Source organism: Chrysemys picta, chromosome 2 (assembly GCF_011386835.1).
Source record: "Chrysemys picta bellii isolate R12L10 chromosome 2, ASM1138683v2, whole genome shotgun sequence".
Lineage (NCBI taxonomy): Eukaryota > Metazoa > Chordata > Testudines > Emydidae > Chrysemys > Chrysemys picta.
Genome location: NC_088792.1, coordinates 281,201,840 through 281,214,259, shown reverse-complemented (window position 1 = coordinate 281,214,259; position 12,420 = coordinate 281,201,840). Strand labels below are relative to the sequence as shown.

General features: G+C 41.7%; 1 protein-coding gene across 20 annotated transcripts in view; it reads left to right on the top strand.

Annotated features, from left to right (window-relative positions):
- Window positions 1-12,420, top strand: part of PTK2 (protein tyrosine kinase 2) — a 359,211-nt gene that overhangs the window by 58,564 nt on the left and 288,227 nt on the right. For 19 of the 20 annotated variants that reach the window (XM_024102644.3, XM_065586258.1, XM_024102653.3 and 16 more), the window contains one exon: window positions 5,080-5,106. The exons of the other annotated variant lie outside the window; for it this stretch is intronic. In XM_024102644.3, coding sequence (XP_023958412.2) covers window positions 5,080-5,106 — 27 coding nt within the window. The remainder of the gene's footprint in view (window positions 1-5,079; window positions 5,107-12,420) is intronic. 20 annotated transcript variants of the gene reach the window in all.

Here is a 12,420-nt window from a genome sequence, read left to right as displayed (position 1 = left end):
AATTTTTTAAGCCAAAAGGAGGCTTTGTGGGGGATACTAACACGGGATCAAAAATAAGAGATAGGGCAGAAAAATTATTTCACTTTTAAGCTTTGGAGTCCCTGCTGTAATGCCATAATTAATAAATTGCATGAAACAAATGAACATTGATCCTATGTGGTACTGATGCAACAGTGGTGAGCAGATTGTAAATGCATAACAGAGATTGTGCTTTTTCTCTTTGACATCATAATGCAGCATTTTCATTTTTCATTGATGCTGTCATGAACCCATATTCCCATAATGGTTCATATTTTCTGGAGCTAGATGCATTAGCCTTTAAAAGATCTGCTTGTGTTTACTGAAAACCTTTGAAAAATGTTGCACAAGCAGCTTTCTGAGTGCCTTTGGTCCCATTTTGAGTAGCCGGATCTGAACCTCATGCTGTGTGCTTTAATTTCCCTGTACTGTTTGTTGTAAAGCAAATACCTGTATTTATTAAGCTTAGAAATACATTACATGTAAATATTTAATTAATTGTTTTGGAAAAATGTGTTCTCACAGGGAACTGCGGCCTTAAGTGGAATTGATGCAAGTGTGTAGTGCCGTTTCAATTTATCCATTTATGGAATTAGTTGGACATAGACATGGAACTAACCACTTGCTATTATTGTTTCAGTAGGTGTACATTTAAAGGCCCTGATCCTGCAATGGACTCAACTCGGATTTGCCCATGTGAAGTCATTGAGGCCTGTGTGAATACAAGGATCTGCCTATGTGGAGCCCATTATAGAATTAGGGCCCAAAGTGCTAAAAAAAAAAAAAGCTCTATTATTTCAGCAGTTGTGCGGTCCTTAAGTAAACATCGCTCTGTGTTTTCAAAGTTGCGTGTATTTTAGCCATGCAATATGTATTAAAATATTAATAGGTATTATGTGGCTGAATCCCAAGTTCAGCATTGGGAAATTTAGGATTTAATTTTATCTTAGCATCTGTGTACTTACTATAATGATTGCCAGATATAGACTTCATGTTTGTCAACTTTTTTTCTTAAAATGTATCTCCTGGACATGATGGGTGAAACTTAATCTCCTTTAAGAGAAAAACTTTGAGGTGTAAACATTTATTCCATTGTATCAAGAATAGTTTACGGAATTTGAAGAATAATATACTGTTGCTTGTTTCTGTACTGTAAGTATAGATTCTTCTAAGTTAAGTACTTTTTTGTTGAAGTAGAAATTCAATTTAGTGGTTAATTTGCATCATGGAAGGTGATATATAATAATACAATTATTTTTTCTTAGCTAAATTTTGAAATAAAATTTCAGTCTTGAAACTTAGTAATTTTAGTCAAGTGGATTGAGCCATTATGGAGGATACACTTATTTCTAGGAGATATTTTTGATAATGACTCTCAAAAACAATTTGGATAAACTGTACAACATAGTATTCTGAATAAATAGACAAACAGTGTGACAGTTTTCCTAAACTTAAATGACTCAACAGGAATCTGCAGCTTCACTAAAACTTGCATTTTTTTTTAACCAGTGTAAGGATTCATTCCATATTCAAAAAGAACGAGGAGTACTTGTGGCAACTTAGAGACTAACAAATTTATTTGGGCATAAGCTTTCGTGGGCTAAAGCCCACTTCATCAGATGCATGCAGTGGAAAATACAGTAGGAAGATATATATAATATATATATGAGAACATGAAAAAATGGGTGTTGCCGTACCAACTCTAACAAGACATCAATTAAGGTGGCCTATTATCAGCAGGAGAAAAAAAACTTTTGTAGTGATAATCAGGATGCCCATTTCCAACAGTTGACAAGAAGGTGTGAGTAACAGTAGGGGAAAAATTCGCCTGGGGAAATAGTTTTTATTTTGTGTAATGACCCATCCGCTCCCATTCTTTATTCAAGCCTAATTTAATGGTGTCCAGTTTGCAAATTAGTTCCAGTTCTGCAGTTTCTCATTGGAGTCTGTTTTTGAAATTTTTTTGTTGAAGAATTGGGACTTTTAGGTCTGTAATTGAGTGACCAGGGAGGTTGAAGTGTTCTCCGTCTGGTTTTTGAAGGTTATAATTCTTGACGTCTGATTTGTGTCCATTTATTCTTTTGCGTAGAGACTGGCCGGTTTGGCCAATGTACATGGCAGAGGGGCATTGCTGGCACATGATGGCATATATCACATTGGTAGATGTGCAGGGGAACGAGCTTCTGATGGTGTGGCTGATGTGATTTAGGTCCTATGATGGTGTCACTTGAATAGATATGTGGACAGAGTTGACAACAGGCTTGGTTGCAAGGATAGGTTCCTGGGTTAGTGTTTTTGTTGTGTGGTGTATGGTTGCTGATGAGTATTTGCTTCAGGTTGGGGGGCTGTCTGTAAGCGAGGACTGGCCTGTCTCCCAAGTTCTGTGAGAGTGAGGGATCATCCTTCAGGATAGGTTGTAGATCTTTGATGATGCGCTGGAGAGGTTTTAGTTGGGGGCTGAAGGTGACGGCTAGTGGCGTTCTGTTACTTTCTTTGTTGGGCCTGTCCTCTAGTAGGTGACTTCTGGGTATTCTTCTGGCTCTGTCAATCTGTTTCTTCACTTCAGCGGGTGGGTATTGTAGTTTTAAGAACATTTGATAGAGATCTTGTAGGTGTTTGTCTCCGTCTGAAGGATTGGAGCACACCTTCTTGTCAACTGTTTGACATGGGCCACCCTGATTATCGCTACAAAAGTTTTTTTTCTCCTGCTGATAATAGCCCACCTTAATTGATTAGTCTCGTTAGAGTTGGTATGGCAACACCCATTTTTTCATGTTCTGTGTGTGTGTTCCTACTGTATTTTTCACTGCATGCATCTGGTAAAGTGGGCTTTAGCCCACGAAAGCTTATGCCCAAATAAATTTGTTAGTCTCTAAGTTGCCACTCGTTCTTTTTGCTGATACAGACTATCACGACTAGCACTCTGAAACCTGATTCCGTATACACTGATCTATATTCCATGCGGAAACTATTGCCGGAGGCAACTTGAGGCTTTTCCTTCCTGAAGTTTATGTAGCTCCTTCCTGCTTGTTTTTTGTTTTCTCCTGTTTGAGGGGATATTATATTACCTCAGCCCAGTGTTGCTTGTAAGCAAATGACTTGGTGAGCATATCTTTATAAATGTACTTTGTTACCTCTCAAAACTTGCTGTTCTTTTTCCAGAATAAAATGTGCAGGATTTTCCCTAATAGTAGTAATGTCCTGTAACTGTTCTCATTTTGCATTTTAAGAGTGTTTTAGTTTTGGCATGTTTTGCCACTAAAGCAATAAACATGTCTTCAGAGACGGCTCTGAAGTTCAGTTTTGAAATATGCAGTTAGTTGGCTTTAGAGATCTCTATTTGTTTCAGATGTTTTTCTCCAGTATTAAAGTTTTGTTAGCTTTTACCACAGCAGCAGCACTGATTATAATAAGCCTAACTAAACACAGTATTAGGATTACTCACTGATATCACTATATTTACTAGTGCTCTGTTGATTAACCTTATTTTTCTAATATGTAGCAAACCAATGAGACTATCTGCTCTGGTGCTCTGTCAATCTGTTCCTGTTCTTGCTACTCTGGAGAAAGTCCAAAGTTCACATGGACTTCATCCATAATAAATTTGCTCACACTTCATTCATCTTTGCCATCTTCCTTGCTAACTAACTCTGCCTCTCCTCTTTGGTCGAGGTCTGTTAAGTCCCCACCACAAGTGGTGGATTAAGCTTTTGTGGGGCCATGGCCCAGAGCAAATGGGGTCCCCTCCCCTCCCCTCCCCACCACTTCCACCTGCAGTCTGCCCCCCGCCCTCTTGCTGGGGAAACAGGGTTGGGACATGGGGGCTTGTCCCATCCCACCCAGCACTCTTGCTGGGGCGTGGGGGCTTCCCCCGCCCGCCTTGTGCTCCTTCTGGGGAGTGGGGGAAGCCCCCATGCCTCAACCCCGCTCCCTGGCAGGAGAGCCAGGTGGAGTGGGGCAAGCCCCCATGCCCCCAAACCCTGCTCCCCAGCAGGAGCACAGGGCAAGCGGGTCGGAGTGCGAGGGTGCCCAATTGGCTGGGGCCCCTGGGCACGGGACCCGTTGGCCCAGTTGCTAATCCACCACTGCCCACCCACCGTCTCTTTCTTTCTTTTTGCTCTTTCTCCATAACTGCCCCACACTGCACTTTCCTCCTCCAACCTACTTTCCAACTAGCAGTGTCTCTCCTGTTCTCTTCAGATCACCCCTTCCCTTGTTCCATCACTCCCGTCCCCTCTCACTCCTGATACCTCTTGCTTCTCCCATCCTTACTTTTCCTGTCCCATTTCCTTCTCTCTGCTTGCCTCTCCTCTCCTCAAAACTCTCTTGATCCTTGAGGCTCCAGTCAGGATCAGGGTTGTGATTAATCTTACAAATTAAGATTACAGGGATATATGAAAGGCTGGGGACAGAAATACAGCAATACAGTTTTGCATGCTATAATGGCTTTATGATCTTAGCTGTCTGTAAAGCACTTAGCATGCAGTTGTTAGTAATAGTAACAGTAATTGATATACCTTCTTTCTAAATTTGACTGAGGTTCAAGACTCTTCATTTTCTTTGAATATAATTTTATTTCTACTCCCATTTGACCTTTTTTTAGTTCATTATATTTAAAACAAAGTTTTGAATAGTTTGTGTATAAACTTTAAAAAACAAACCATCAAACAAAACCCTTTTCTTCAAAGATCAAACCTGAAAATTTCATCCCAGATAAGGTGAATGGTTGAGAAAAAATGAGTGAGTAAAAACTGTGGGTTTTGTGACTAGCACCCTGCTGTAATAATTATGCTTATCACCTAATAGTGTAACATCTTTGCTATAAACTAGTTGGTATAATCTTTGTTCTTCACTCACCTATTTGAAGGATAATCTTGTGAATGAACTGTGGGGTGATTTTTCTTTGCATGCAGCATGTCTGGCAGCTAGAGGGCTGTTTTAGATAACGTGTTCTACTGAATAATGCAATAATTTTGCAGCAGGAAGGTGGGTAGGCTAATTTGACTGTTGAAATATTGAAGTATTTTATTTATGCTAATATTATTATTATTATTATTTCAGATATTTCAAGACTTTCCTTTCCAACAGGTAAGTGCTATTCTCTCATTTATTTAATGTGACATACAGTAGCTTTTAATAGTTTGTTTCAATACCATAGTATTGTGATATATAATCAGAGTTGTTGTTTTTTATTTGCATTGTGTTAGAGTCCAGATGTTTCAGTCAGGATTGGAGCCCAAAGTAGTGCTAGGGACTGAACAAACACAAGGAAGACTCAGAGAGTTCATAGCCTCATAAATGATATTTTGACAAATGAGTAGAGGAATTGAGATGAGTTGTTTACAATTTTTATATATCCACATATTTTATTTACTCTTTTAAAATGATGAGATGGAACAACATAGAAAAAGATGCAGAGAGAACTGTGGAGAAGTGGACTAGTGAGCAGTCAGGGCTAGCATCACTGGCAAGGTAGAGGGGCAATGTGAAACAAAACGAGTGGTTAAATAATGGAAGATTAGACCCCAGAAGAGTCTTCACAGTTGGGAATGCCAGAAGTGAGGGGCAGACAAGTTAATTTGTCCTAAATTACTGGGTGAATCAGTGGGGCAGCTGAGAATAAAACCCTCGTCTCCTTACTCTTAATCCAGCACCCCCTGTCTTCCATGAGCCTTACAAATTATTCCTGTTTTTAAAAAGAGTAGTGTGTTCTGTTATTTCCTAGATTATGGTTGTAACCTTGTTTGAAACCTTTATGTCTAAACTTTGGTGTTAATCTTAATAACAATTGTCAGTAACTTTACAATAAAACATCATGAATGTGCCTAAGGTGTAATGGCTACACGATGTGTGCAAAATGAAGCTACCCTCTTTTTGCTCTTGCAGGATTTTAAAAGTCCAGACACTGAGCATAATGTGTAACTCTATATAAGCTGTGACTTTCTTTGTCAATTAACAAACACTGGCATTTCTGATACTAAGGAGGGACTCAAGTCATGAGCTTACACTGAATTTACTGTAAATTCAGTGGGGTTTCAGATTGGATGTTCCATGTCAGGCCCATTGGCATTGATAGGGGACCCACTTTGGCTGTTTGGCTGTTTTCTGATATAACTCTAGAAGATGGCTGCGGTTCCCTCTAGAATCAAATGCCAATTTGAATTAAAAACTTATGTACTGCCGATTGCTCATTTGTACATGATGTTTTAAAATAGCTGCCCTGGGAAAATGTATGTTTTCTTCAAACACAGTGCAAGGAACACATGGCATCTTTAATTTAAAAGTAAAGTTTTTTTTAAGGAAGAAGTTCACGTATTGCATTTTAGGATGCTTAAAAACATGCTGACAAGAAGGCAGGTACACAAGGAGATAACAAAATTGAAAAAAATGAATAAATAAATACCATACAGTTAATTCAAAACATGGAAAAAATGTAACAATTCTGGATAGAGTGTCATATTTTTTCTGCAGCTGTTTTAATATGGACAGATGAAAAGACATCTAGCCTCCTATTTGGGGCTCTAAGGTTTTATGTCCACTGCCATGCATCTATGAGTCAGTATGAGCAGTGTATCTCTAGACAAGTCTTCTTTCCAGCTTTATTAGTGAGTATTCTTCCATCTTCAATGGACATTGTCAGGCTGATTTAGACCTCATACTTAGATTTTATCCGAAAAGCAATTTTTTGCTGTGTATATGGAAGTTCAACTGGAAAAGAGATTTTTAGCAAATGAGAAGATGGATGGATGTATTTGGAAGCATCTAAGCATGGGGGGATATTATAGATGCATTAGAGACCACAGCAATTGGGTTTTTTTTGCTCTATTTATACTTTTTCTCTATTTCCCCCACCCCCACACCCATTCCCGTGGTTTGCAGAGCTGTGTGAATTTTATGTTCAAGTCTTTTTAGGGACTGGTGATCAATCCCAAGGCATAGTGACAAGATGGACTTGATATTGTGGATGTTTGGGGTAAATTGTGCTGTTTTGGAGGCATTGGTAAGGGGTGGGCAGAGGGGGTAAAAGAACAAGGCCTGAAGTTACTAGCTGGGGTTATGGTAAAAGGAACATTGAAAATTGGGGGGCTTGGGAGATTCAAACCACACCAAACAAATGTCTGTGGTTGGAGGAAAATATCAGAAAAAGCACTTTATCCTTTTCATAACAAATAAGATGTATTAAATTGTATTTCTGATGACTTAACAGCAGTTCTGCTGTATTGCACTGATTGGAACGAAGAGATTTCCGATGGGCTTTCTGAGTAGGATGCAGGTGAAAACCAAGTAACAAAAAGTTCAGTTAAAATTGTCTATTTCCATAAAATTCAGTGTAAATTGAGCCTCAGAAATACTGCAAAACTGGAATCAGACCAGGTTGATCTGAAAATAGAATTCAGTTTTAGGTTTGCAAGCAGGGTGGAATGTACAAAAACAAACGAATGAGAGAGAGGTTTTTGGAAATCTTTTTTAACTTGACAAATGTCCCTTTTAACAATAGGTCACTATGGCCACTGGAAATGCTCTGGCTTCTGCAGCATCTTTCCCTCAGTGCTGCAAATTTGCATCACAATGCATTGTCTTCCTGCAGTATCTGAAGACTTCACAGTAGCAACAGGGATATTTCCAATGGACTTCCTTGTAGTGTGTAGTTTAAGATTGGATTAAATGTAGATGCTGTGGTTCCTCTTGTAGTCAGTGGCATATAAAGGTCATCCAGAACATTTCCTTTTCACTTTGATTTCATAGTAAAACTTTTTTGTAAGAATGATTGTGCGCTGTTGAATGCGTTATTTGATTAGGTATTTTGTTAAACCATCACACAAGGGAGTTATCCTACATTTCTCTAATCTGTATCACTGCTTTGAAGTCTCTGTGCAGCTTACTTTTCTCTTGCTTTTAATTGAGGCCAAGACTATGAGTATTGCAGATTTTGGAGTGCAAATCATTGGAGGCTTTGAGAGCAACTTGCTACATTTTTATAATTTCAAAGCTGGATAGAAGACAACATGCAATGCCTGTATCCATATGTAAAATAGCTTTAGCAAGAGTTTGCTCATATCATGCCTAGAGGAATGAATGACTCGTTTTTGTTGTGCATACAATTCAATTTTGTACTGGAATTCAAAGTTCCAACTGGATTAAAAATGATTCCTCCTGGAGGAAGAGTGTGGCTCGCCTTCTTCTGTCCTTAAAACAAACGTTACTTGTTAAAAAAAAATTAGTTCTTTGCATGTAATTAACCACTTTTTACACAGCACTTCACACAATAGGATCTTTGATCTTGATACTGTAATATAAAAAGTTGAAATCAAGAAGCAATTTTAAAATAAGTGTGTGTAAGGTGTCCACATGCAACAACTGAACAACTAGAGGGAAAGAAAGGCATGTAAGAAACGTTTAACCTAGTATATTCTGGCCTCAGCCAGAAATTCTACAAGTACCCTAACAGAATGAGACCTTAAAGATAGCCAACAATGATGAAGGGGAGAAGCACTCTTACTGGTAGGGTAGTATTTCTCTTGGTGTGAAAATGAAAAAAACCAAACCCATAGAAAATGAGTATTTATTCTGTGTGTATGTGGATGCGCACTCCTGGCTTTGATGGAGGAGAACGTAATACATTTTAAGAGATGCTACCTTTAGTGTAAAACACATATGTTAGCCAAACAGCATGGTTAGAATTCTTCTTATAACCTTTCTTTCAATGATTTTGAAATATTAAACAGAACTTGGAATTAGGTCAGGTTTTCACAGCTTAATTAGTAACCAAAATATCAGAAGTGACACCTTCAGCTCAGCCTGAGGAAGTTTTGCTTCCGGCATTATAAATGCATCCTCAGTCAGTACTCCTCTAAGGCTATGTCTACACTACGGGATTAATCTGAATTCACAGAATTCGAATTTTGGAAACAGATTGTATAAAGTCGAATGTATGTGGCCACACTAAGCACATTAATTCGGCGGTGTGCGTCCATGTACCGGGGCTAGCGTCGATTTCCGGAGCGTTGCACTGTGGGTAGTTATCCCATAGCTATCCCATAGTTCCCGCAGTCTCCCCCGCCCATTGGAATTCTGGGTTGAGATCCCAGTGCCTGATGGGGCAAAAAACATTGTCGCAGGTGGTTCTGGGTACAGCCTCACCCCTCCCTCCATGAAAGCAACGGCAAACAACCATTTTGTGTCTTTTTTCCTGGGTGAACACTGCAGACTCCATACCATGGCAAGCATGGAGCCCGCTCAGCTCAAGACAGCTGTCATGAACATTGTAAACACCTCACTATTCTCGTGCAGTTTATGCTGAACCAGGACCAGAAAAACGAGGCGAGGAGGAGGCGGCGACGGCAGCGTAGCGACAAGAGTGATGAGGACATGGACATGGACACAGAATTCTCTCAAACCACGGGCCCCGGCACTTTGGAGATCATGTTGTTAATGGGGCAGGTTCTATCCGTGGAACGCCGATTCTGGGCCCGGGAAACGAGCACAGACTGGTGGGACTGCATAGCGTTGCAGGTGTGGGACGATTCCCAGTGGCTGCGAAACTTTCGCATGCGGAAGGGCACTTGCATGGAACTTTGTGACTTGCTGTCCCCTGCCCTGAAGCGCCAGAATACCAAGATGAGAGCCACCCTCACAGTTGAGAAGCGAGTGGCAATAGCCCTGTGGAAGCTTGCAATGCCAGACAGCTACTGGTCAGTCGGGAATCTGTTTGGAGTAGGCAAATCTACTATGGGGGCTGCTGTGATGCAAGTAGCCAAAGCAATCACTGAGCTGCTACCACGAAAGGTAGTGACTCTGGGAAATGTGCAGGTCATAGTGGATGGCTTTGCTGCAAGGGGATTCCCTAACTGTGGTGGGGCGATAGATGGAACCCATATCCCTATCTTGGCACCGAAGCACCAGGGTACCCAGTACATAAACCGCAAGGGGTACTTTTCAATGATGTTGCAAGCATTGGTGGATCAAAAGGGACGTTTCACCAACATCAACGTGGGCTGGCCAGGAAGGGTTCATGATGCTCGCGTCTTCAGGAACACTACTCTGTTTAATGACAGGTTTCAGAGTAGCAGCTGTGTTAGTCTGTATCCGCAAAAAGAACAGGAGTACTTGTGGCACCTTTTAGCGACTAACAAATTTATTAGAGCATAAGCTTTCGTGGGCTACTGCCCACTTCTTCGGATGCATATAGAGTGGAACATATATTGAGGAGATATATATACACACATACAGAGAGCATGAACAGGTGGGAGTTGTCTTACCAACTCTGAGAGGCCAATTAAGTAAGAGAAATTTTTTTTTGAAGTGATAATCAAGCTAGCCCAGTACAGACAGTTTGATAAGAAGTGTGAGAATACTTAAAAGGGGAGATAGATTCAATGTTTCTAATGGCTCAGCCATTCCCAGTCCTTATTCTAAGGTGCCACAAGTACTTCTGTTCTTTTTACTCTGTTTAAATGGCTGCAGCAAGGTTGCTGGCGATCGTTACTGACTCGCTCAGACCTCAGCCAAACCAATATCCCCATTGTTATTGCTGCTTGCTGTGTGCTCCACAATCTCTGTGAAAGTAAGGGGGAGACCTTTATGGTTGGGTGGGAGGCTGAGGCAAATCGCCTGGCTGCTGATTACGCGCAGCCGGACACCAGGGCGATTAGAAGAGCAGACCAGGAAGCGCTGCGCATCAGAGAAGCTTTGAAAACCAGTTTCATGAATGGCCAGGCTACAGTGTGAAATTTCTGTTTGTTTCTCCTTGATGAAAACCCGCCCCCTTTATTGACTCATTCTCTGTAAGGAATCCACCCTCCCCTTCGATCAGAGCTTGCTTTCAAAGGAAATAAAGTCACTATCGTTTAAAAATCATTTATTCTTTATTAATAGATTATAAAAGGAGGGGAGAGAACCCGGGTGGGGTTTGGGAGGAGGATCGGCGGGAAGGAAAAGGCCACTAAAAAAAGGTTTAAAAAATGACAGCCTTTTGCTTGGGCTGTCCACTGGGGTGGAATGGGAGGATGTACGGAGCTTCCCCCCTCCGCGTTCTTACATGTCTGGGTGAGGAGGCTATGGAACATGGTGAGTGGGGAGGGGGATTATACAGGGGCTGTAGCGGCACTCTGTTATCCTGCTGCCGTTCCTGAAGCTCCACCAGACGCCGGAGCATGTCTGTTTGCTCACGCAGCAGCCCCAGCGTTGCATCCTGCCTCTTCTGATCTTCCTGCCGCCACCTCTCATCTCGAGCGTCTCTCCTCTCCTCACGTTGGTCCCTCCTGTCCTCACGTTCACTGGCATCTTTCCTATACTTTGAAACAGTGTCCTTCCACTCATTCAGATGAGCTCTTTCACTGCGAGCGGATTCCATGATTTCCGCGAACATCTCGTCTTGCGTCTTCTTTTTCTGATGCCTTATCTGAGATAGCCTTCGGGATGGAGTAGGGAGGCTTGAAAAATTTGCAGCTGCTGGAGGGAGGGAAAAAAGGAGAGAATTTTTTAAAAAGATACGTTTTACTGAACAATGCTTATACTCTTTCAGGGTGACCAACACTATTCACATTACATAGCACATGTGATTTCTGTGCAAGGTCGCATTTTGCCTCTTAATATTGAGTACCTGTAGCTTTGCTGCTAGAGATTACAGACGCAGGTCCGGGCAACAAAATTCGGCTTGCATGCGGCCATGGTAAGCCATTGTCTTTCGGCTTCTGCGCCCTCCTTTCCCACATACCAAGCAAAGCCCGTTGAGTGCTGCGGTTTTCCTGTTAACCTTCAGCAGCAGAAAACAAAATACCCCCCCCCCCCCCCATCCAATTCTCTGGATGATCGCTTTATTCCTCCCCCCACCGCGTGGTATCAGGGAAGATCCCTGTAGGAACCAAACTAACACCCCCCACCCCGCCATAAATTCTCTGGGATGATCGCTTTACCCCTCCCCCCACCGCGTGGCTGGTATCAGGGAAGATCCCTGCTAGCCAAACGCGAAAAGCTCTGTCCCCTTAATTAAATTCCCGTATTTCAACCAGGTTACCACGAGCGATATCACTTTCCTGAGGATTACATGCCCTTGGAGATTTTTTCAAAAGTTTTGGCATTTTGTCTTTTCGAACAAAGTTCTGCTAGCACTGAATCCTCTCCCCATATAGCGATCAGATCTAGTACCTCCCGTACGGTCCATGCTGGTGCTCTTTTTCGATTATTGGCCTGCATGGTTACCTGTGCTGATGAGCTGTCTGTGGTCACCTGTGCTCTCCATGCTGGGCAAACAGGAAATAAAATTCAAATGTTTGCGGGGCTTTTCCTGTCTACCTGGCCAGTGCATCCGAGTTCAGATTGCTGTCCAGAGCGGTCACAATGGTGCACTGTGGGATAGCTCCTGGAGGTCAATACCATCAAATTGCGGCCACACTGACCCTA